The sequence below is a fragment of the Heterodontus francisci genome, chromosome 10, assembly GCF_036365525.1.
Source record: "Heterodontus francisci isolate sHetFra1 chromosome 10, sHetFra1.hap1, whole genome shotgun sequence".
NCBI classification, from domain to species: Eukaryota; Metazoa; Chordata; class Chondrichthyes; order Heterodontiformes; family Heterodontidae; genus Heterodontus; species Heterodontus francisci.
In genome coordinates this window covers 124,141,710-124,168,755 of record NC_090380.1, presented here as the reverse complement: position 1 = coordinate 124,168,755, position 27,046 = coordinate 124,141,710, and the positions used below count along the sequence as shown (strand labels likewise).

The window sequence follows — 27,046 nt, the reverse complement described above, 5'->3', positions numbered from 1 at the left end:
ATTGAATTTTTTGAGGAAGTATCAAGGAGGATTGATGAGAGTAGTGCAGTGGATGTGGTCTACATGGATTTTAGTAAGGCATTTGACAAGGCCCGACATGGCAGACTGGTCAGTAAAATGAAAGCCCATGGGATACAGGGGAATGTGGCAGGTTGGATCCAGAATTGGCTCAGTGACAGGAAACGGAGGGTAGTAATCGACGGATGTTTTTGAGAATGGAAAGCTGTTTCCAGTGGTGTTCCACAGGGCTCAGTGTTGGGTCCCTTGCTGTTTGTGGTATCTATTAATGATTTGGACTTAAATGTGAGAGGCATGATTGCAAAATTTGCAGATGACACAAAAATTGTCCGTGTAGTTGATAGTGAAGAGGATAGCTGTAGACTCCAGAATGATATCAATGGTTTGGTTGAGTGGGCAGAAAAGTGGCAAATGGAATTCAATCCAGAGAAGTGTGAGGTAATGCACTTGGGGAGTGCAAAGGAATACACAATAAACGGGAGGATATTGAGAAGGGTAGAGGAAGTGAGAGCCCATGGAGTATATGTCCACAGGTCCCTGAAGGTGGCAGGACATATGGATAGAGCAGTGAAGAAGGCATATGGAATGCTTTCCTTTACTGGCTGAGGTATAGAATACAAACGCAGGGATGTAATGCTGGAACTGTATAAAACATTGGTTAGGCCAGAGTTGAAGTATTGCGTACAGTTCTGATCACCACATTACAGGAAGGACAGAATTGCTCTGGAGAGAGTAGAGAAGAGATTTACAAGAATGTTGCCAGGGCTTGAAAGTTGCAGCTATGAGGAAAGATTGGATAGGCTAGTGTTGTTTTCCTTAGAACAGAGGAGGCTGAGGGGTGACTTAATTGAGGTGTACAAAATTATGAGGGGCCTAGATAGAGTAGACAGGAAGGACCTGTTTCCCATAGCGGAGAGGTCAATTACCAGGGGGCACAGATTTAAGGTGACTGGTAGAAGGATTAGAGGGGGCATGAGGAAAAACTCTTTCACCCAGAGGGTGGTGGGTGTCTGGAATTCACTGCCAGGAATGATGGTGGAGGCAGAAACCCTCAACTCGTTTAAAAGGAACCTGGGCATGCACATACACCAGCTGTAACCTGCAAGGCTATGGACCAGGTGCTGGAAGGTGGGATTAAAGTGGATGGTTAGATTTTTCAGCCATCGCAGACACGATGGGCTGAATGGCCTCCTTCTTTGCTGCAACCTTTCTATGGTTCTAAAGCCTGTCAAGAGGTCTGGAGCTGAGTGGCCCTGGAGGAACCAAACTGAGCATCAATGAGCAGGTTGTTGCTGATTAAGTGCCGCTTGATAACACTGTCGACAACACCTTCCATCACTTTGCTGATGATTGAGAGTAGACTAATGGGGCGGTAACTGGCTGGATTGGATTTGTCCTGCTTTTTGAGCACAGGCCATACTTAGGCAATTTTCCACATTGCCGGGTAACTGCCAGTGTTGTAGCTGCACTGGAACAGAAGATGACATTCAATTCTGGAATGTTTTTAGGATAGGGTGCATTTCACATCTCATAGATTTGAAGATTTGTCCTTTGCCTTTGTCGGACAGTTTGAATACACAAACGGCCAACCCCTTTTTTCTTCACTGGCCATTTTGGACGTTGTTCACTTTTTAAAAGAACGGTTAATTTAAAAAAAAGACAAGGTCAGGTTTTCACAATGCGCGTGACACAATCTACCAGTACGCTGGCAGACTGAGGGAATCTACCAGCGCAGTTATAGACCAGCAAACAAGGTGGAACATCTCCAGTTTGGGGGCAATTTTTCACTAATAGGCCCCACTCATGATCCAGCCTCAGGACGATCGAGAATAAATTCCCTGTGTTCAGGCTGTGGTTGAATTTCTCTGTCATTTTATTAGTTCTGATACTGGTACTATTCAGTCTTTCTTTCTCTTTGGCCTCCTTGTCTCGGGAGACAATGGATACGCGCCTGGAGGTGGTCAGTGGTGTGTGGAGCAGTGTCTGGAGTGGCTATAAAGGCCAATTCTACAGTGACAGACTCTTCCACAGGCGCTGCAGATAAAATTTGTTTGTTGGGGCTGTTACACAGTTGGCTCTCTCCTTCTGCTTCTGTCTTTTTTCCTGCCAACTGTAATACAGTAACAGGAGGATGTCGTTTAACCATAGCTGACCTGTATCCTCACTCCAGATACCCTCATTGGTTCTGTACCTCTTAATGTTTTCCTAGCCATTATCTCAGTTTTGAAATGCTCAATTGACCCCCGACCTCAGAAGTTTTTTTGCAGGGACAGAGTTCCAGAAGTCCACAGTGTGAAGAAGAATTTTCTGACATCACGCTCGAATGGCCTGGATCTAATTTAAGGTTCTGCCCACTTCTCTGGATTCCCCAACCAAAGGAAATAATTTCTCTCTATCCTATCAATTCCTATAATCATCTGAAACACTCAATCTTCTACATTAGATTACCATTTAATCTTACATAGAAACATAGAAAATAGCAGGAGTAGGCCATTCGGCCCTTCTCTGCCATTCAAAAAAGATCATGGCTGATCATCTAATTCAGTACCGTTCCCACTTTCTCCCCATATCCCGTGATCCCTTTGGCATTAATATATCTATCTTCTTGAATATATTTAATGATTTAGCCTCCACTGCCTTCTGCTGTAGAGAATTCCACAGGTTCACCACCCTCTGAGTGAAGAAATTTCTCCTCATCTCGGTTCTAAATGGCATTCCCCGTATCCTGAGACTGTGACCCCTGGTTCTGGACTCCCCAGTCAGCGGGAACATCCTCCCTGCATCTAGCCTGTCCAGTCTGTTAGAATTTTATAGGTTTCTATGAGATCAGAATCACAGAATAATAGTGCAGAAGAGGCCCTTCGGCCCATCGAGTCTGCACCGATGCATTAAAACACCTGACCTGTCTACCTAATCCCATTTGCCAGCACTTGGCCCATAGCCTTGAATGTTTTGACGTGCCAAGTGCTCATCCAGGTACTTTTTAAAGGACGTGAGGCAACCTGCCTCTACCACCCTCCCAGGCAGGGCATTCCAGATCGTCACCACCCTTTCGGTAAAAAAGTTCTTCCTCAAATCCCCCTTAAACCTCCTGCCCCTCACCTTAAACTTGTGACCCCTCGTAACTGACCCTTCAACTATCCCGTAGCATCATAGAGTTATACAGCACAGAAACAGGCCCTTCAGCCCATTGTGTCTGTGCTGGCCATCAAGAACCTAACTATTCTAATCCCATTTTCCAGCACTTGGCCCGTAGCCTTGTATGCTATGGTGTTTCAAGCACTCATCTAAATACTTCTTAAATGTTGTGAGGGTTCCTGCCTCTACCACTCCTTCAGGCAGTATGTTCTAGATTCCAACCACCCTCTGGGTGAAAGTTTTTTCCTCAAATCCCCTCTAAACCTCCTGCCCCTTACCTTAAATCGATGCCCCCAGTTATTGACACCTCCACTAAGGAAAAAAGTTTCTTTCTATCTAACCTATCAATGCCCCTCATAATTTTGTAAACCTCAATCATGTCCCCCCTCAGCCTTCTCTGCTCTAAGGAAGACAAACCTAGCCTTTTCAATTTCTCTTCATAGCTGAAATGCTCCAGCCTGGTGAATCTCCTCTGCACTCTCTCCAGTGCAATCACATCCTTCCTATAGTGTGGTGACCAGAACTGTACACAGTATTCCAGCTGTGACCTAACTAGCGTTTTATACAGCTACATCTGCCATGCATTTGCCCACTCACCCAACTTGTCCAAATCACATTGCAGCCTCGTTACATCCTCCTCACAGCTCACATTCCCCCCCGCCCCCCGCAGCTTTGTGTCATCTTCTAAACTCAAGGGATTACAAGCCGAGTCTGAGAAAGCTGTCCTCATAATTATGTTATTAGCTCCAGCCTTGTTTTGGGAAATTTCTTCAACAAAGGAACAAAATATTTCAGAGCTGTTGGTGAGGTTTTGTGACCAGGACCTTGCTATCCCAATTCTGCCACATTCCATATCCATCATCCGTAATCTAGCCACAGAACTCGGTCTGAGTCCACAGAGTTGGCTGCTGCTGATTGGGTTATTCCTCACAACGACCATGAGCTGAGATTTCAGTTAATTCCCAAAGGTAACTATAATCAGGGCTCAAAACCATGAGTGAAAAGGTGCAACAACAAGACACAAACTGAGCCCCAAGCTGGGGATAGGGAAGGTTAGTTGCAACCAAAGGGGCTGTGGACCTGGGGTGTATCGTCCACAGTAATACCATGGGGGGAGGTGCAGAAAAGTGTTCAGCCATTTTCCAGTGAACAGTTGTCCGGGCCCAGGAGGAGCTGTTCAGTGATGAGCAAAATACTGGACTAGGAGAAAGAATGTAGACAGTAAACAGACATGTGAACAGTGAATATTTTTATTTAAGTTTAGCTCTATCCTGTGTTCTGTATATATTGCTGTCTATTTGAGACACCAGCTGGCAAAACAAGGTCAGTGGCGAGCAGTCATCCTTCCTGAAGAGGGCTGAGGTAACCTGTAGTTTGCCATCTCCATGTCCAGATCTATAAAGGTTAGTGGGGTGTAGTCATGGTGCTGGGTGTTCTTGTATGTGGAAGTATCCAATATCTCCTCCACAGGCTCGATGGGCTTTTCCACTGACTCTGCACAAAACAAAAAAATTCACTTTGAGAAAATGTTCTTTATAGTCAATGAGAATCCCAGCTTCCGGAGTACTCTAGAGTATCCCTGGGGTATATCCTGGAGTATGGGGAGACTGTGCATTGTGGTAATATCACTGGACTAGTAACCCAGAGACCCAGGCTATTGCTTTGGGGACATGGGTTCAAATCCCACCATAAGAGAAGGTGGAATTTGAATTCAATTAGTCATCTGGAGTTTCAAAAGCTAGTCTAATGGTGACCATGAAACCATTGTCAATTGTTGTAAAAAACCATCTGGTTCACTAATGTCCTTTAAGAACTGACCTAGAGGCTCAGGCCAATGCCCTGGGGACACAGGTTGAAATCCCACCATGGCAGCTGGTAGAATTTATCAATTAATTAATAATAAATTCTGGATGAAACGATCAGTGATTGTCATAAAAACCCATCTGGTTCACTAATGTCCTTCAGGGAAGGAAATCTGCTGTTCTTACCTGGTCTGACCTACACATGACTCCTGACCCACAGCAATGTGATTAACTCTGAAAGACACTCAGTTCAAGGGCAATTAGGGACGGGCAACAAATGCTGGCCTTGCCAATGACATCCCGTGAAAGAATTTTAAAAAATGAGTGCAGACTGAGATACACAGACTGGAAAAAGAGAGAAAAAACACAGTGGGAGCAGAGCTTTAAAAAGCACGGCAAGAACTTGGAGACCGGACAGAGTGAGAGAGAAAACACAGTGGGAGCAGAGCTTTAAAAAGCACGGCAAGAACTCGGAGACCGGACAGAGTGAGAGAGAAAACACAGTTGGAGCAGAGCCAGGGAAGAAAAGTGACAGAGTGACGTCACATTCATCAGTGAGAACAGGGAAACAGAAAGCAGCTGGGGTCAGTATTCAGGTAAGCTTTTAATTTAATTGAAATCAAATATAGAGTAAGACTTGATCGATTTATTAGTATATAAACTAAAAACTAAAGCGGATTAAAAAACGAAAGACCAGTCGGAAATAAAAAAAAACAAATTAAAATCTAATTAAATAAAAGAGATGCTGGGCCAGGCGATGTGTTATACCTGCATGTTGTGGGAGTTGGTGGACCCCATTGTGGTTCCTAGTGAACACATCTGTAGCAAGTGTTGGCTGCTCGAGGAACTCCGGCTCAGAGTTGATGAGCTGGAATCTGAGCTTCGGACACTGCGAAAAATAAGGGAGGGGATGATTAACCTGGACGCTGTTTTTCAGGAGACAGTCACACCCCTTAGATTAACTACCTTGAATTTGGCCAGGGACAGGAGGGTGTGACTATGAGTGAGGCAGGTAGAGGGATCCAGGAGGTAGTGTTGCAGGAGTCTCAGCCTTGTCCTTGTCCAACAGGTTCGAGATTCTTGCTCCCTGTGTGGATAAGAGCAGAGACTGTAGGGAGGATGAGCAAACTGACCACAGCACCGTGGTACAGGGAGCCATTCAAGTGGGGGGAGAAAAGAGAAATGTAGTCGTAATCGGAGATAGTATAGTTAGGGGCATAGACACTGTTCTCTGTGGCCAGGATCGAGAGTCCCGAAGGCTCTGTTGCCTACCTGGTGCCAAGGTTCAGGATAACTCATCTGGGCTGCAGAGGAACTTGGAGTGGGAGGGGAAAGATCCAGTTGTCGTGGTCCACGTAGGTACCAACGATATCGGTAGAACGAGGATAGAGGTTCTGAGGGAACATGAGCAGCTAGGGGCTAAATTAAAAAGCTGAACCAAAAAGATAGTGATCTCCAGATTACCACCTGAGCCACGAGCTAATTGGCACAGGTCGATAAGATTAAAGAGGTAAATGTGTGGCTCAAAGATTGGTGTGGGAGAAATGGGTTCAAATTCATGGGACATTGGCACCAGTACTGGGGAAGAAGGGAGCTGTTCCGATGGGACGGGCTCCACCTGAATCATGCTGGGACCAGAGTCCTGGCAAATCACGGAACTAGGGCTATAAATAGAGCTTTAAACTAAATAGTCGGGGGGAGGGTTCAGTTGCATGGAAAATTAGGAAGTCAAAGTTAAAGGAGAAGGTAGGAGTGCAGGTTAGTGATGAGGCTGATTGTTACCAGAAAATAAAAGGTAGGGACAGAACGTGTGAACGTCATATTGCACCAAGGAATCGTACAAGAGTAGGGAAATTTGATAATAGAACAAACTTAAAGGCTTTGTATCTGAATGCACGAAGCATTCGGAATAAAATTAATCAGTTAACAGCACAAATGGAGATGAATGGGTATGATTTAGTGGCGATTACTGAGACGTAGTTGTAGGGAAACCAGGTTTGGGAATTGAATATCCAAGGGTACTCAGTATTTCGGAAGGATAGGCAGGAAGGAAAAGGAGGTGGTGTAGCTTTGTTAGTGAAGGAAGAGATCAGTGTTGTAGTGAGAAATGATATAGGCACTTGAGATAAAGACGTAGAATCAGTCTGGGTAGAAATAAGAAATAGCAAGGGCAAGAAGTCCTTGGTGGGAGTAATCTATAGGTCCCCAAACAGTAGTTCCACAGTGGGGCACAGTATAAACCAGGAAATACTGGGGGCTTGTAAGAAAGGTACAGCAGTAATCTTGGGTGATTTTAATATACATGTAGACTGGATTAATCAAATTGGCAAGGGTAGCCTCGATGGAGAGTTCATTGAATGTATTAGAGATTGTTTTTTGGAGCAATATGTTGTGGAACCAACCAGGGAGCAGGCTATTCAAGATTTGGTGTTATGTAATAAGGTGGGATTAATTAATGATCTCAGTTAAGGATCCTCTAGGGAAGAGTGATCATAGCATGCTAGAATTTCAAATTCAGTTTGAGGGCAAGAAACTGCAGTCCCACACTAGCGTTCTGGAGTTAAATAAAGGTAATTACATAGGCATGAGGACAGATTTGGCCCTAGCAGACTGGGCAGGAAGACTTAAACGTAGGACAGTTGACGAGCAGTGGCAGATATTTAAGGAGATATTCAATTCCTCCCAACTAAAATATATTCCAGAGAGGAAGAAAGATTGTAAGAGGGGAAAAAACATCCGTGGCTAGGCAAGGAAGTTTATGTTATCCTTAAGCCAAAAAAACTAAGGCATACCATATTGCAAAGACCAGTGGCAGGCTGGAAGATTGGGAAACTTTTAAAGACCAACAAAGGGTTACTAAAAAAGTAATAAAAAGAGCAAAGGTAAATTATGAAAGAAAACTAGCGCAAAATATAAAAATGGATAGCAAAAGCTTCTATAAGTATATAAAAGGGAAGAGAGTAGCTAAAGTGAATGTTGGTCCCTTGGAGGATAAGACTGGGGATTTAATAGTGGGGAACACAGAAATGGCAGAGACACTAAATCAGTATTTTACCTCAGTTTTCACAGTGGAGGACACTAGTATCATCCCAATAGTAACAGGAAATGCAGAGGTTATAGAAAGGGAGAAACTTAGAACAATCATCATCACGAGGGAAAAAGTACTGAGCAAACTATTGGGATTGAAGGCAGACAAGTCCCCAGGGCCTGATGGCCTACATCCTAGGGTCTTAAAGGAAGTGGCAGCGGAGATAGTGGATCCATTGGTTATAATATTCCCAAATTCCCTGGATGTGGGAAAGGTTCCAGTGGATTGGAAAAATGCTAATATAACACCTTATTCAAAAAGGGAGGGAGGCAGAAAGTAGGAAACTACAGACCAGTTAGTTTAACATCAGTCGTTGGGAAATTGTTAGAATCCATTATTAAGGAAGTAATAACAGGACATTTAGAAAGTCAAAACGCAATCCATCAGAGTCAGCATGGTTTTATGAAGGTTAAATTGTGTTTGACTAATTTGCTAGAGTTCTTCGAAGATGTAACAAGTAAAGTGGATAATGGGGATCCTGTAAATGTATTATATCTGGACTTCCAGAATGTATTTGATAAGATGCTGCACAAAAGGTGAATACACAAGGTAAGATCACATGGGGTTAGGGCTAATTTATTAGCTTGGATAGAGGATTGGCTAACCAACAGAAAACACAGAGTCGGGATAAATGGGTCTTTTTCTGGTTGGCAAGATGTAACTAGTCGGGTGCCACAGGGTTCGGTCCTCGGGCCCCAACTATTTACAATCTATATTAATGACTTGGATGCAGGGATGGAAGGTACAAAAGCCAGATTTGCAGATGACACTCAAATAGGTGGGATAGTAAGTTGCAATAAAGAAATAAGAAATTTACAAATGGATATGTATAGGTTAGGTGAATGGGCCAAAATCTGGCAGATGAAGTTTAATGTGGGTAAGTGTGAGGTTATCCATTTTGGTCGGAAGAATAGAAAGGCAAATTATTATCTAAATGGAGAGAAACTTTCAAGTGCTTCGTTGCAGAGGGATCTGGGTGTCCTCGTGCATGAATCACAGAAAACTAGTATGCAGATGCAGCAGGTAATAAGGAAGGCAAATGGAATTTTGGCATTTATTGCTAAAGGAATAGAGTATAAAAGTAGGGAAGTGTTGCTGCAACTGTACAAGGCATTAGTGAGACTGCATCTGGAGTATTGCATACAGTTTTGGTCCCCTTACTTGAGGAGGGATGTAGTTGCATTGGAGGCAGTTCAGAGGAGGTTCACTAGATTGATTCCAGAGATGAGGGGTTTGTCTTATGAAGAGAGATTGAACAGTTTAGGTGTTTACTCTCTAGAGTTTAGAAGAATGAGAGGAGATCTAATCATAAGATGATTAAGGAGATTGACAAAGTAGACGTAGAGAGGATGTTTCCTCTGGTGGGGCAATCTAGAATGAGAGGTCATAGTTTTAGGATAAGGGTAGCAGATTTAAAACAGAAATGAGGAGAAATTACTTATCTCAAAGGGTCGTGAGTCTGTGGAATGTGGAATGGAATGTGAGTCTGTGCGGAGGATGCCGGGACATTGAGTAAATTTAAGGAGGAGATAGACAGATTTTTAATTAGTAAAGAGTTGAAGGGTTATGGAGAACGGGCAGGAAAGTGGAATTGAGGCCGAGATGAGATCAGCCATGATCATATTGAATAGCGAAGCAGGCTCGAGGGGCTGAATTGCCTACTCCTGCTCCTAGTTCTTATGTTCTTAGATACATTAGTCCAGACTGAGATACAGAACAGAGAAGGCTGAGGGGAGATCTAATTGAAATGTACAAAATTTTTGAGGAGCCCGGATAAAGTGGAGGTGAAGGGTCTATTCACCTTAGCAGAAAGATCAGTGAAGAGGGGGCATAGATTTAAAGTGATTGGTAGAAAAATTAGAGGAGAGATGAGGAAAATCTTTTTCACCCAGAGGGTGGTGACGGTCTGAGTTCTGAAAGAGTAGTTGAGGCAGAGACCCTCAACTCATTCAAAAGGAATCTGGATATGCACCTCAAGTTCCGGAAACTGCAGGGCTACGGACCAGATGCTGGAAGGTGGAATTAGAAGAGGGGGATCGTTTTTCGGCTGGCACAGACATGATGGACCAAGGGGCCTCTTTCGGTGCCTTAAACTTTCTATGATTCTGTACTTCATTCAGATACATTAGTGCAGACTGAGTCACTCCATTCAGATACATTAGTGCAGACTGAGTCACTCCATTCAGATACATTAGTGCAGACTGAGTCACTCCATTCAGATACATTAGTGCAGACTGAGTCACTCCATTCAGATACATTAGTGCAGACTGAGACACTCCATTCAGATACATTAGTGCAGACTGAGACACTCCATTCAGATACATTAGTGCAGACTGAGTCACTCCATTCAGATACATTAGTGCAGACTGAGACACTCCATTCAGATACATTAGTGCAGACTGAGTCACTCCATTCAGATACATTAGTGCAGACTGAGTCACTCCATTCAGATACATTAGTGCAGACTGAGACACTCCATTCAGATACATTAGTGCAGACTGAGACACTCCATTCAGATACATTAGTGCAGACTGAGTCACTCCATTCAGATACATTAGTGCAGACTGAGTCACCTCATTCAGATACATTAGTGCAGACTGAGTCACTCCATTCAGATACATTAGTGCAGACTGAGTCACTCCATTCAGATACATTAGTGCAGGCTGAGTCACTCCATTCAGATACATTAGTGCAAATGAAATACTCCATTCAGATACATTAGTGCAGACTGAGTCACTCCATTCAGATACATTAGTGCAGACTGAGTCACTCCATTCAGATACATTAGTGCAGGCTGAGTCACTCCATTCAGATACATTAGTGCAAATGAAATACTCCATTCAGATACATTAGTGCAGACTGAGTCACTCCATTCAGATACATTAGTGCAGACTGAGTCACTCCATTCAGATACATTAGTGCAGGCTGAGTCACTCCATTCAGATACATTAGTGCAAATGAAATACTCCATTCAGATACCTTCTTACTGCAGATTTTGCTAAGCTGCTGCATACCGTATTCAAGATTGTGCTAACTTTTGCAATGTTTAATATAAAAACTCTGCCTAGTTTCCAACTGAACTTGGTGGGACAGTACAAGTGAAGCTGCTGGCAGGGATACAGGGAGCATCAGCAGCTCAATATTCAACACTTTCTGGAGAGTCATAGAGTTATCCAGCACAGAAACAGGCCATTCGGCCCATCGTAAATGAGTAATTATTAAAAACCATTTGTCCCATAGAATCCGTACCCCCTCTATATCACAGTGTTCAGATACGTCTGAAATAAGCCCAGTGCCCTGGCATCACCACCCACTGCCCCCCCCCCCCTCCTTTGCTGGTAACACCATTCTATCTATTCATCCTCTCTCTGTAAGAACATAAGAAAATAGGAGCAGGAGTAGGCCATTCAACCCTTTTGAGACCGCTCTGCTATTCAATGAGATCATGGCTGATCTTCTACTTCAACACCATTTTCCTGCACTGTCCCCATATCCCTTGATGTTTTTAATATCTAGTAATCTATCGATCTCAGTCTTGAACATACTCAATGATTGAACCTCCACAGCCCTCTGGGACAGAGAATTCCAAAGATTCACCATAATCTGAGTGAAGAAATTTCTCCTAATCTCAGCCCTAAATGACCTACCCCTTATTCTGAGATTGTGTCCCCTGGTTATAGACTCCCCAGCCAAGGGAAACATCCTTCCTGCATCTATCCTGTCGCGCCATGTAAGAATTTTGTATGTATGAATGAGATCACGTCTCATTCTTCTAAACGCCAGAGAATAAAGGCCCAGTCTATTTAATCTTTCCTCATAGGACAATTCCTCCATCCCAGGAATTAGTTTGGTGAATCTTTGTTGCACTCCTTCTATGGCAAGTATATCTTTCCTTAAGTAAGAAGACCAAAACTGCACACAATACTCCAGGTGTGGTCTCACCAAAGCTCTATATAATTGTAGCAAGGCATCTTTACTCCTGTACTCAAATCCCCTTGTAATTGTACCAATGTACCAATGGCCTTCTTAATTGCTTGATGTACCTGCATGTTAGCTTTCATAGAATTATAGAAAGTTTAAGGCACAGAAAGAGGCCACTTGGCCCATCGTGTCTGTGTCGGCCGAAAAACGATTTACCTATTCAAATCTCACCTTCCAGCATTTGGTTTGTAGCCCTGCAGCTTACAGCACTTGAGGTGCATATCCAGACTCCTTGTGAATGAGTTGAGGGTTTCTGCCTCAACTACCCTTTCAGACAGTGAGTTCCAGACCATCACCACCCTCTGGGTGAAAAGGTTTTTCCTCATCTCCCCTCTGATTTTGCTACCAATCACTTTAAATCTATAAAAGCAAAATACTGCGGATGCTGGAAATCTGAAATAAAAACAAGAAATGCTGGAACCACTCAGCAGGTCTGGCAGCATCTGTGAAAAGAGAAGCAGAGTTAACGTTTCGGGTCAGTGACCCTTCTTCGGAACCGAAACGTTAACTCTGCTTCTCTTTCCACAGATGCTGCCAGACCTGCTGAGTGGTTCCAGCATTTCTTGTTTTTATTTCACTTTAAATCTATGCCCCCTCGTCAGTGACCTCTCTGCTAAGGTGAATAGACCCTTCACCTCCACTCTATCCAGGCCCCTCAAAATTTTGTACATTTCAATCAGATCTCCCCTCAGCCTTCTCTGTTCCAAGAAGAACAACCCCAGCCTATCCAATCTTTCCTCATAGCTGAATTTTTCCAGACCTGGCAACATCCTCACAAATCTCCTCTGTACCGTCTCTAGTGAAATTACATCCTTTCTGTAATGAGGTGACCAGAACTACACACAGTACTCAAGTTGTGGCCCAACCAATGAGTTATACAGTTCCAGCATATCCTCCCTGCTCTTATATTCTATACCTCAGCTAATAAAGGAAAGGATTCCATTTGCCTTCTTAACCACCTTATCGACCTGTCCTGCTACCTTCAGGGATATGTGGACATTCACTCCAAGGTCTCTTACTTCCTCTACACTTCTCAGTATTTTCCCATTAATCGTGTATTCCTTTGCCTTGTTTGACCTCCCCAAATGCATCACCTCTCACTGCTCCAGGTTGAATTCCATTTGTCACATTTCTGCCCATCTAACCAGATCATCAATATCTTCCTGCAGCCTACAGCTATCCTCCTCACTATCTACCACACGGCCAATCTTTGTGTCGTCTGCACCTCTTGATCATGCCCCCTATATTTACGTCCAAATTGTTAATATACACCACAAAAAGCAGGGGACCCAGTACTGAGCCCTGTGGAACGCCACTGGAAACAACCCTCCAGTCGCTAAAACACCCATCAACAATTACCCTTTGTTTCCTGCCACTGAGCCAATTTTGTATCCACCTTGCTGCATTTCCCTGGATCCCATGGGATTTTATTTTTTAAACTAGTCTGCCATGTGGGACCTTATCAAAAGCCTTGCTAAAATCCATGTAGACCACATCAACTGCATTACCCTCATCTCTCTTCCTTGTTCCTTCTTCAAAAAATTCGAACAAGTTGGTCAAACAAGATCTTCCCTTAACAAATCCATGCTGACTATCCTTGATTAACCTGTGCCTTTCTAAGTGACAGTTTATCCTGTCTCCCAGAATAGATTCCAATAATTTGCCCACTACTGAGATTAGACTGACTGGTCTGTAATTATTCGGTCTATCCTTCACTCCCTTTTTAAACAGAGGTACAATGTTAGCAATTCTCCAATCCTCTGGCATCACACCTGTATCTAGTGAGGACTGGAACATGATGGTCAGACCCTCTGCTATTTCCTCTCTTGCTTCTTTTAACAGCCTAGGGTACATTTCATCTGGCCCTGGTGATTTATCAACTTTCAAGGATGCTAATCCCATTAATACTTCCCCTCTCCTTAGATTTATCACATCCAATACTTCACACTCTTCCTCCTTAACTACAATATCTGCATCGTCCCCCTCTTTTGTGAAGACAGACGCAAAATATTTGTTAAGAACCAGACCAACATCTTCTGCTCCTACACATAGGTTACCTTTTTGGGCTTTTATGGGCCCTACTCTCTCCTTAGTTATCCTCTTACTCTTAATGTATTGCTAAAACATCTTTACCCCTTTACTTTCTATACTCCTCTCGGCTTTCTGTTGTATTGAGTCTCAGTGTTGGACATAAGCTTTCCTTTTCTGCCTTATCTTACCCTGTAAGCTCCTTGACATCCATGGGGCTTCTAGCTTTGGCCATCTCACCCTTTTCCTTTGTGGGAACATGTTTACTCTGAACCCCTTGAATCTCCCCTTTGAATGCCTCCCACTGTTCTGACACTGATTTACCTTCAAGTAGCTGTTTCCAGTCCACTTTCACTAAATCACTCCTCAGTTTAGTAAAATTGGCCTTTCCCCAATTGAGAACTTTAACTCCTGTTCTATCTCTGTCCTTTTCTATAATTATGTTAAAACTGACTGAATTATGATCACTATCACCAAAATGCTCTCCCACTGCCACCACTTTCACCTGCCCATCTTTATTTCCTAAAACTAAGTCTAAAACTGCACCCCCTAGACAAGGACATAAACAAGGACACCCAATCCCTTTGAAGTTCAACATTTCCCAGCCTCTCACCATTTCAGAAATACTCTGCAAATCTGTTTTTCCTACCAAAGTGGATAACCTCATATTTCTCCACATTTGCCAATTTTTTACCCACTTGCTTAGCCTCTCCAAATCGCCTTCAAGCGTCTTTGCATTCTCCTCACAACTCACACTGTCTCATCTGAAAACTTGGAAATATTACATTTAATCCCCACATCCAAATCATTGATACAGATTGTGAATAACTGGGCCCAAGCACTGATCCTTGTGGTACCCCACTAGTCAGAGCCTGACAACCTGAAAATGACACATTCATTCCTACTCTCTCTTTTCTGTCCGTTAACTAGTTCTCAATCCGCCAGTACATTCACCCCGCCCCACCAATCCCATGTGCTCTAATTTTGTTTATTAACCTCTTGTGTGGGTCCTTATCAAAAGCATTTTAAATATACCACATCCACCGGTTCTCCCTTATTTATTCTACTAGTTACATCCCCAAAAACTCCAACAGGTTTGTTAAACATGATTTCCCTTTCATAAATCCATGTTGACACTGCCCAGTCCTACCATTATTTTCTACGTGTCACATCTTTTAGAACAGATTCTAGCATTTTCCCTCCGACTGGTGTTAGACTAACAGGTCTGTAGTGCCCCCTTTTCTCTCTCCCTCCTTTCTTAAATAGTGGGGATAGATTTGCTACCTTTCAATCTGCTGGAACCATTCCAGAGTCTATAGATTTTTGAAAGATGACCACCAATGCATCCACTATCTTTACAGCCCCCTTTCAACACTCTGAGATGTTGATCATTAGGTCCAGGGGATTTATCTACTTTAAGCCCCATTCATTTCTCTAGTGCTATTTTTTACTAATATTAGTATCTTGCAATTCCTCGTTTACACTAGTCCCTGATTCTCCATTATTGCTGGGAGTTTTTAGTATTTTTCTCTGTGAAGACAGACACACAGTATTTATTTAATTTCTCTGCCATTTCCTTATTCCCCATTATAAATTCTCCTGACTCCACTTGTAATGGACCCACATTTTTTTTTCTAATCTTTTCCTTTTTACATACCTTTAGAAGCTTTTACAGTCTGTTTTTATGTTTCTTGCTAGATTACTCTCATTCTATTTTCCCTTTCTTAATCTTTTTCTTGGTCCTCCTTTCCAGATTTATGAAATGCTCCCAAACCTCAGGCCTACCAGTTTTTGGCAACTTTATAGGCCTCTTCCTTTGCTTTAATACAATCATATATTTATTTCGTTAGCCACAGTTGGAACACCTCCCTTGCTGGGTGTTTGTGCATTAAATGAATGTATTTTTGTTGTAAACTACATATTAGTTCTTTAAATGATAGCCATTGCCCATCTACCATCAAACCTTTTAACGTAGTTTCCCAATCCACCATAGTCACTTTGCCCCTCATACCTTCATAGTTTCCGATTGAAGCAAATTACTTTCAAACTTAATGTAAAATTCTATCATATTTTGGTCACTATTTCCTAAAGGCTCCTTTACAAGAAGATTATTAATTAGCCCCTTTTCACTGCACAATACTGGATCTAAAATAGCCCGTTCTCTAGTTGGTTCCTCAAGATACTGCTCTAGAAAACCATCCCGCATACATTCCAAGAATTCGTCATCGACAACATTAGTATTAATAAAGTTTACCCAGTTTAGATGTAGATTGAAATCCCCCATGATTACTGTATTACCCTTGTTACATGCACCTCTAATTTTCTGATTTATACTATGATTGACATTGCCACTGCTGTTTGGTGGCCTATAAACAACACTCACCAATGTTTTCTGCCCCTTGCTGTTTCTTAGTTCCACCCAAACTGATTCATATGGCTTGATCTTTAGAACTAAGGTCATCTCTCACTACAGTACTAATGCCTTCTAATTAACAGAGCTACCCCACCACCTTTCCCAGCTTCCTGAATGTAACGTACCCTTGGATATTCAGGTCCCAGCTTTGACTATCATATATATGAATTTCTATTTGAGCTGACAATTCATCTGGTTTATTGCAAATGCTGCAGGCATTCAGATACAGAGCCCTTAATTTTGTTCTTTTACTGTTTTTGTAAACTCTGGCCCTATCTGCTGGCACACTCTTAAGTTTGCAATCACTCTCCCTTCCTGCCATTCTCTTTATTGCTATCTTGATCGATTGCCTTGTCATTTCCCTTTAATTTAATCATTCTTCTCCTACAGGATCCCTCCACCCACCATATTTATTTAATTAATTAATTATACGATTCGCTAGAACACCAGTCCCAACATGATGCAGGTGAAGTCCGTCCCAACAGTACAGCCCTCACTTTCCCCAGTACTGGTGCCAGTGCCCCACAAACTGGAACCCACTTCTCCCACACCTGTCTTTGAGACACGCATTCATCTCTCTAATCTTATTTGCCCTATGCCAATTTGTATGTGGCTCAGGTAATAATCCCGAGATTATTACCTTTGAGGTTCTGCTTTTTAATTTGGCACCTCGCTCCTCATGGTCCCGATGCAGAACCTCTTTCTTAGTCCTATCTGTCAATGGTACCTACATGGACCACGACCACTGGATGCTCCCCTCCCACTGTAAGTTCCTCTCCAGCCCTGAGCAGATGTTCCAAACCCTGACATCAGGCAGGCAATACAGCCTTCTGGACTCTTGCTTTCGGCTGCAGAGAACTGTGTCTACCCCCCTGACTATACTGTCCCCTACTACCATTTTCAACTCACCCCACTTGAACAGCTTCCTGTACCGTAGTGCCATGGTCAGTCTGCTCATTCTCACTACAGCCCTCGCGGCAAGAACCTCGAACTTGTTGTTCAACTGCAAGGGCTAAGGCTCCTCCACTCCCATCTTCTCGATCCCCTTACCTGTCTGACTCACAGTCACACCCTCCTGTCCCTATCACTGACCAAATCAGACAACCCTATTCTAAGGGGTGTGACTGCCTTCTGGAACAAAGTATCCAGGTAACTTTCCCCCTCCCTGATGCATCACAATGTCTGCAGCTCGACCTCCAGCTCATTTTTCTTTTTATTTTTTTTTATTTGTTCATGGGATGTGGGTGTCGCTGGCTAATTGCCCTTGAACTGAGTGGCTTGCTAGGCCATTTCAGAGGGCAGTTAAGAGTCAACCACATTGCTGTGGGTCTGGAGCATATGTAGGCCAGACCAGGTAAGGATGGCGGATTTCCTTCCCTAAAGGGAACTGGTGAACCAGATGGGTTTTTACAACAATTAACAATGGTTTCATGGTCACCATGAGACTAGCTTTTAATTCCAGATTTTTTATTAATTGAATTCAAAAATTAACTCTGAGCCGAAGCTCCTCAAGCTGCAGACACTTACCACAGATCTGGTTGTCATGGATTGCCGTGGCATTCAGGAGCTCTCACATGCTGCAGCCACAACACATCACCTGTCCTGCCATCTTTATTGTGATAATTAAATTGATTTTTAATTAATTTATCGTTCCCCTTTTCACCAAATTCCCTCACTCACCAAGCTCCCACCTTCACATACACACAAGCAGCACTCAGAGACCCCTGTATTTATACTCTCTGCAAAACAATGATGAATCAGCTCTGCTAGAGCTCAGAAACCAGTTTAAGCTAGCTACCTAAATAACTGGCTACAGCTGTTCTCAGAGTTTGTATATTCCTGTTTAAGACTAGAAGAAACTGAACTTGCCTCTTAACTTAAACAGTAATTCTTAGTTAATTGCTAAATATGAACAAAAACTAGACATTAGAGATTAACCCTTAAGATTCCCTCACTCACCAAACTCTCATCTTCACACACTGTGCACTCAAAGCAGCACTCAGTAAAGAAATACATCCTTCCATCTGTTACAAACTTGCCCTTCACACCTAAACCTATGCCTTCCTGTCTTGGTGCCATGCTATTGCTTCAAGTTGACTGTCTTTTTCACATTAAGTTATCTATCAGCCTCCCATAAGCCCCTGAACATCTATTTCCAAGCTGAAGAGACAGATCCTCTGACACTGGGACCAGTCTGGTTCACTGCCTCTGGGTCCTGCACAGCTCTGAAATGTTGTGATCACCAGAATTGTAGGCTGTGCTCTGGACACTGGCTGGCCCTGTACACCTTCACCGTAGCCTTTGGGGATTGGCACTGAACTGATTGATCCTGGTTATATTGTCCATTCTGCTTGTAACTGCCTCACACGAGACACATTGGGCTGGATTTTCCCACGGGCTTTGGGACCAAACAGGGATCCTGCATCCGCACTTAGTGGCAGCGTTGCTTGAGGGTGCAATCTTCCCAGAGGGGACCTCTTAATTGGTTGCCTCCGCGCTCACAATCCTAGTCAGGACAGTGGATGGACTCTTGATGCTGCAGCCCAATCAGTGAGCCCGCAGCTCTGGAGCAACGGCAACCCCATTGGGAGGGGTGGGGAATGCTGAGGCAGGTCGAGAACCACAAGGGCACCTCAACGTGGAGGTGCCCTCAGAGGTTTGGATACAAATAAAAAATTATGAGGGCTAAAGCCATTAGGACCCTCGAAGTGGAGGGGATATCCGTCTGGAAGAATCGTTTAGACTGCAGGTGCAGCCCCATCAATGGGGGATGGAACCTCCAGCTCTGATGGATCCCCAGCCTGCTGCAGGGAGGCTGCTTCCTCCACTGAGCTAGCAGCATCTGCACATGACAGGTCTGTGCTGCCTGCAGCAAAATACTGGCAAGGCCAAAAAGTCCCTCCTAATTGGGGCCTTAATCAGCCAATCCAGTCCTTCGCCCACCCTGGCTCCCCACTCCCCATCCCCACCTCCAGCAAATCCAGCCCAGTGAGTGAGTCAACTAATGCCACAGACCCAACAATCCCCATTGCACAGACTTATCTCAGCCCTACACACAAATTACAAATCACACTGCAGGTGCCAATGACGACTTCAAAGCTTAGTTCAAGGCCTGAACATTGAAATTTGACTTTTGTGATATCTGGAACAAATGGACTCTTGAACAAAAATAAAAGATAAAATAACTCGTGGAGTAGAACCTGTGCCATTCCTATATGACTCTCCATGGTGTATTCATAGAATCACAGAAAGAGGCCATTCGGCCTGTCATGTCCATGCCGGCTCACTGGAAGTGCAAATCAGCGAGTTCCACTTTTCCCATAGCCCTGAAAATTCTCTCTTCAGATAATTATCCAGTTCTCTTTTGAAAGCCTCGATTGAACCTGCCTCCACCACACTCTCAGGCAGTGCATTCCAGATCCTAAACACTCACTGAACCTGCCTCCACCACACTCTCAGGCAGTGCATTCCAGATCCTAAACACTCACTGAACCTGCCTCCACCACAGTCTCAGACAGTGCATTCCAGATCCTAAATACTCACTGAACCTGCCTCCACCACACTCTCAAACAGTGCATTCCAGATCCTAAACACTCACTGAACGGGCCTCCACCACACTCTCAGACAGTGCATTCCAGATCCTAAACACTCACTGAACCTGCCTCCACCACACTCTCAGGCAGTGCATTCCAGATCCTAAACACTCACTGAACCTGCCTCCACCACACTCCCAGGCAGTGCATTCCAGATCCTAAACACTCACTGAACCTGCCTCCACCACACTCTCAGGCAGTGCATTCCAGATCCTAAACACTCACTGAACCTGCCTCCACCACACTCTCAGACAGTGCATTCCAGATCCTAAACACTCACTGAACCTGCCTCCACCACACTCTCAGGCAGTGCATTCCAGATCCTAAACACTCACTGAACCTGCCTCCACCACACTCTCAGACAGTGCATTCCAGATCCTAAACACTCACTGAACCTGCCTCCACCGCACTCTCAGACAGTGCATTCCAGATCCTAAACACTCACTGAACCTGCTACCACCACACTCTCTGCCAGTGCATTCCAGATCCTAAACACTCACTGAACCTGCCTCCACCACACTCTCAGACAGTGCATTCCAGATCCTAAACACTCACTGAACCTGCCTCCACCACACTCTCAGACAGTGCATTCCAGATCCTAAACACTCACTGAACCTGCCTCCACCACACTCTCAGACAGTGCATTCCAGATCCTAAACGCTCACTGAACCTGCCTCCACCGCACTCTCAGACAGTGCATTCCAGATCCTAAACACTCACTGAACCTGCTACCACCACACTCTCAGGCAGTGCATTCCAGATCCTAAACACTCACTGAACCTGCCTCCACCACACTCTCAGACAGTGCATTCCAGATCCTAAACACTCACTGAACCTGCCTCCACCACAATCTCAGACAGTGCATTCCAGATCCTAAACACTCACTGAACCTGCCTCCACCACACTCTCAGACAGTGCATTCCAGATCCTAAACACTCACTGAACCTGCCTCCACCGCACTCTCAGACAGTGCATTCCAGATCCTAAACACTCGCTGTGTAAATGGTTTTTCCTCATGCTGCCATTGGTCCTTTTGCCAATCACCTTAAATTTGTGTTCTCTGGTTCTCGACCCAATGGGAACAGTTTCTCTCTATCTATTCTGTCCAGACTCCTCATGATTTTGAACACTTCTAACAAATCCCCTGTAAACCTTCCCTTCTCCAAGAAGAACAGCCCCAGCTTCTCCAATCTAATCATGTAACTGAAATTCCTCATCCCTGGAACCATTCTCGTGAATCTTTTCTGCATCCTCTCTAATGCCTTCACATCCTTCCTAAAGTGCAGTGTCCTGAATTGGACAAAATACTCCTGTTGCGGGCAAACCAGTGCTTTCTGAAGGTTCACCATTACTTCCTCCTATTGTTACTGTCACTCACTCACCCCCTACTGACTGTTATTGCTTCTGTTATTATCTCCACCCAATGCATTTCAAATCCCAAGTGAAAGTTTATTCCTGCTATCAAACAGGAACCAAGCAAAGCCCCAGAATATGTCACCTGACCCAACAGTAAACTTCCCGAGTGCCTCTCGCTGTCACCCTTCTGAATCCACACAGAACTCATTCACCTCTGAACCCGTTCCCCCTCAGCCCTGTTGCTACTCAAAGTCGTCACCTCTCACGAAGTTGGAGGGATGCTAATGTGCACAGCATTAAGTTGAGAGTATCCCACTAAAATCCCTTCTGATCCCAAACTTGCAAATTGTTGCTTAACTCTCCACTCATTCTCCAGCTCTGCTCACATTCCCTTTAGATAGTCTAACAGTGAGTGTCCTCATAGTACTGTAAAAGCTTGTACGAGGTGCTCTCTAAATCTCTTCATATGTAGACTGCTGAGTTATGGATGCTGCTCTCACTCTTCCCTGACTGCAGACAGTGAGCATCAGTTAACATCCACCATACATGAGGTGGAGATTAAACTGCTGAGTACCCTGTGGTGTGTATAGAACCTCGGCTAAAGCTGCGGCCGCAGGTTCTGGAGTTATCTCCTCAGCTGACTCGTTCTCTGGTTCCAGCATCCCACTCTGCACTGGGGGCACCCATTCTTTTGGCGAGATGCTTGCTGTGGTTTCTTGGGTTATGGAAATAGCTTTTGGTAGAGGACTTGATCGTGGTGTTGTTACTGTGGCTTTGGCCCCAGCACAGATTTCACTGCTCGGCATCACGCGGTTCCCCTCTGCTATCGTCTCCAGGCAGGCAGCTTGAGGCTCTCTCTCTTCCCTTTTGATCTCTGTGGGAGTTGAGTCCTTGGAGACTGGGGCTTTGACAGCTCGAGATATTTCCTCTGGCTTGCTGACCAGACCTCCCTGATCCACTTCTTTCTTATACCTTATCCGGTCAGCACTCCTGGCTGGGGTGCAGTAGACAGATTCACGCTTTGGAAGTTCAACTGGCGTCTTTACAGCATCTTCAGTCACAGTTTCCTCATCTGAGTCTGAACTGGAGTCGGAGCTGGACTCTCCCTCAGACTCTCTGCTGCTACTTGAGTGACTAGCTGCTGCTGAGCTCTCACCATCTTCAGGAATTCTTGGCGCTGAGCTGAGAGCCTCTCCCAATAATGGTGATGGGCCAGGATTTTTCCTGGGAAAGAGCAGCACTGTTTTCTTGGATAAGAGGCTTTCTCGTTCTATGCTGGTTACCTCTGCAGCTTGAATATGGGAATCTCTGCTGGACTCCTCACCAGCCTCAGCTCCTGTATGACAGACAGCGAAGGGTCAGCAAATGCACTGCATTTTGTTGCTAATGTTACGAGTGTTTCCATAATAATCACTAAATTTTGAGAATGTGTGTTTTAAAACTGAAAAGGATTCCATAAATGCTGGAACTTTGGATTTTTTTTAAAAAGCAGGCCAACAGAAGGTTTGGACTGAGTTTGAACTATAAACAAGTTAATGGAAGGCACCTGTTTTCAAATAACCCAGCAAGGGTTGTTTTTGACTTGAAGAGATGTTTACAAAGAAGCGACAAGCCAAGATTTATGGTTGGCAGGAGGCTTACATTCTGGAAACTTTTAGTTTCAATTTGAACTGTTTAAAGAACAGTTGCTTCTTGACCTGCCAGGAAATGACAGCTCATCTCTTTCTCTTGAAGAGAAATCCTGCAACAAGTGTGTTTGCTTTTTCCTCCTACATTTGAAGGAACCTTGCATTGAATGTGTGGGTCTTGAAACCTTGTTACTGCCTTCCTGCTGGAAGACCTAAATGAAACCTCCTGTTGCTGCATCCCTTGGAAAGCCGACCCAAACCTATCTTCAACTTCACCTGGCAGCAACTGTTCTGGGAAGATCTACGTGACAGCCGCCGACCCGCATTTGGGACGCCAAACCAAAACAAAGGACATCAAATCACTCTGCACACCGACCACACTAATCACTCTGCACACCGACCACTCTAATCACTCTGCACACTGACCACTCTAATCACTCTGCACACTGACCACACTAATCACACTGACCACACTAATCACTCTGCACACCGACCACTCTAATCACTCTGCACACTGACCACTCTAATCACTCTGCACACTGACCACACTAATCACACTGACCACACTAATCACTCTGCACACCGACCACACTAATCACTCTGCACACCGACCACACTAATCACTCTGCACACCGACCACTCTAATCACTCTGCACACTGACCACTCTAATCACTCTGTACACTGACCACACTAATCACACTGACCACACTAATCACTCTGCACACCGACCACTCTAATCACTCTGCACACTGAACACTCTAATCACTCTGTACACTGACCACACTAATCACACTGACCACACTAATCACTCTGCACACCGACCACTCTAATCACTCTGCACCCCGACCACACTAATCACTCTGTACACCGACCACATTAATCACTCTGCACACTGACCACACTAATCACTCTGCAGACCGACCACACTAATCACTCTGTACACTGACCACACTAATCACTCTGAACACTGACCACACTAATCACACTGACCACACTAATCACACTGCACGCCGACCACACTAATCACTCTGTACACTGACCACACTAATCACTCTGCACATTGAACACACTAATCACACTGCACGCCGACCACACTAATCACTCTGTACACTGACCACACTAATCACTCTGCACATTGAACACACTAATCACTCTGTACACTGACCACACTAATCACTCTGCACATTGAACACACTAATCACTCTGTACACTGACCACACTAATCACTCTGTACACTGACCACACTAATCACTCTGCACATTGAACACACTAATCACTCTGTACATTGACCACACTAATCACTCTGCAGACCGACCACACTAATCACTCTGTACACTGACCACACTAATCACTCTGAACACTGACCACACTAATCACACTGACCACACTAATCACACTGCATGCCGACCACACTAATCACTCTGTACACTGACCACACTAATCACTCTGCACATTGAACACACTAATCACACTGCACGCCGACCACACTAATCACTCTGTACACTGACCACACTAATCACTCTGCACATTGAACACACTAATCACTCTGCACACCGACCACACTAATCACTCTGTACACTGACCACACTAATCACACTGACCACACTAATCACACTGCACGCCGACCACACTAATCACTCTGTACACTGACCACACTAATCACTCTGCACATTGAACACACTAATCACTCTGGACACTGACCACACTAATCACTCTGTACACTGACCACACTAATCACTCTGCACATTGACCACACTAATCACTCTGTACACTGACCACACTAAACACTCTGCACACTGACCACACTAATCACTCTGTACACTGACCACACTAATCACTCTGCACACTGACCACACTAATCACTCTGTACACTGACCACACTAATCACACTGCACGCCGACCACACTAATCACTCTGTACACTGACCACACTAATCACTCTGCACATTGAACACACTAATCACTCTGTACACTGACCACACTAATCACTCTGCACACCGACCACACTAATCACTCTGTACACTGACCACACTAATCACACTGACCACACTAATCACACTGCACGCCGACCACACTAATCACTCTGTACACTGACCACACTAATCACTCTGCACATTGAACACACTAATCACTCTGGACACTGACCACACTAATCACTCTGCACATTGAACACACTAATCACTCTGTACACTGACCACACTAATCACTCTGCACATTGACCACACTAATCACTCTGTACACTGACCACACTAAACACTCTGCACACTGACCACACTAATCACTCTGCACACTGACCACACTAATCAGTCTGCACACTGACCACACTAATCACTCTGGACTCTGACCACAATAATCACTCTGCACACTGACCACACTAATCACTCTGCACACGGACCACACTAATCACTCTGCACACTGACCACACTAATCACTCTGCACACTAATCACTCTGTACACTGACCACACTAATCACTCTGTACACTGACCACACTAATCACCCTGCACACTGACCACACTAATCACTCTCTGCACTGACCACACTAATCACTCTGCACACTGACCACCCTAATCACTCTGCACACTAATCACTCTGCACACTGACCACACTAATCACTCTGCACACTGACCACACTAATCACACTGTACACTGACCACGCTAATCACTCTGCACACTGACCACGCTAATCACTCTGCACACTGACCACGCTAATCACTCTGCACACTGACCACACTAATCACACTGCACACTGACCACACTAATCACTCTGCACACTGACCACACTAATCACTCTGTACACTGACCACCCTAATCAAACTGCACACTGACCACACTAATCACTCTGTACACTGACCACACTAATCACACTGCACACTGACCACACAAATCACTCTGTACACTGACCACACTAATCACACTGCACACTGACCACACTAATCACTCTGTACACTGACCCACACTAATTACTCTGTACACTAACCACACTAATCACTCTGTACACTGACCACACTAATCACACTGCACACTGACCACACTAATCACTCTGCACACTGACCACACTAATCACTCTGCACACTGACCACACTAATCACACTGCACACTGACCACACTAATCACTCTGCACATTGACCACACTAATCACTCTGAACACTGACCACACTAATCACACTGCACACTGACCACACTAATCACACTGCACACTGACCACACTAATCACTCTGCACACTAACCACACTAATCACTCTGCACACTGACCACACTAATCACTCTGGACACTGACCACACTAATCACTCTGCACACTGACAACACTCATCACTCTGCACACTGACCACACTAATCACTCTGCACACTGACCACACTAATCACACTGTACACTGACCACACTAATCACACTGTACACTGACCACACTAATCACTCTGCACACTGACCACACTAATCACTCTGCACACTGACCACACTAATCACGCTGCACACTGACCACACTAATCACTCTGCACACTGACCACACTAAACACTCTGTACACTGACCACACTAATCACTCTGTACACTGACCACACTAATCACACTGCACACTGACCACACGAATCACTCTGTACACTGACCACACTAATCACACTGTACACTGACCACACTAATCACTCTGCACACTGACCACACTAATCACACTGCACACTGACCACACTAATCACACTGTACACCGACCACACTAATCACTCTGCACACTGACCACACTAATCACTCTGCACACTTACCACACTAATCACACTGCACACTGACCACACTGATCACACTGCACAATGACCACACTGATCACTCTGTACACTGACCACACTGATCACTCTGCACACTGACCACACTCATCACTCTGCACACTGTCCACACTAATCACACTGTCCACTGACCACACTAATCACTCTGCACACTGACCACACTAATCACACTGCACACTGACCACACTAATCACTCTGTACACTGACCACACTGATAACTCTGCACACTG

The 27,046-nt window shown here is 44.5% G+C and overlaps 1 protein-coding gene across 1 annotated transcript in view; it reads right to left on the bottom strand.

Moving 5' to 3' along the window:
* Positions 1-4,388: 4,388 nt before the first annotated feature.
* ndufv3 (NADH:ubiquinone oxidoreductase subunit V3) overlaps positions 4,389-27,046 on the bottom strand; it is a 102,290-nt gene continuing 79,632 nt past the window's right edge. The window contains exons 3-5 of the mRNA XM_068041310.1: positions 22,701-22,753; positions 5,727-5,847; positions 4,389-4,650 (exon numbers count right to left, since the gene is read on the bottom strand). Of these exons, the coding sequence (XP_067897411.1) occupies positions 4,481-4,650; positions 5,727-5,847; positions 22,701-22,753 (344 nt within the window). The 3' untranslated portion in view covers positions 4,389-4,480. The remainder of the gene's footprint in view (positions 4,651-5,726; positions 5,848-22,700; positions 22,754-27,046) is intronic.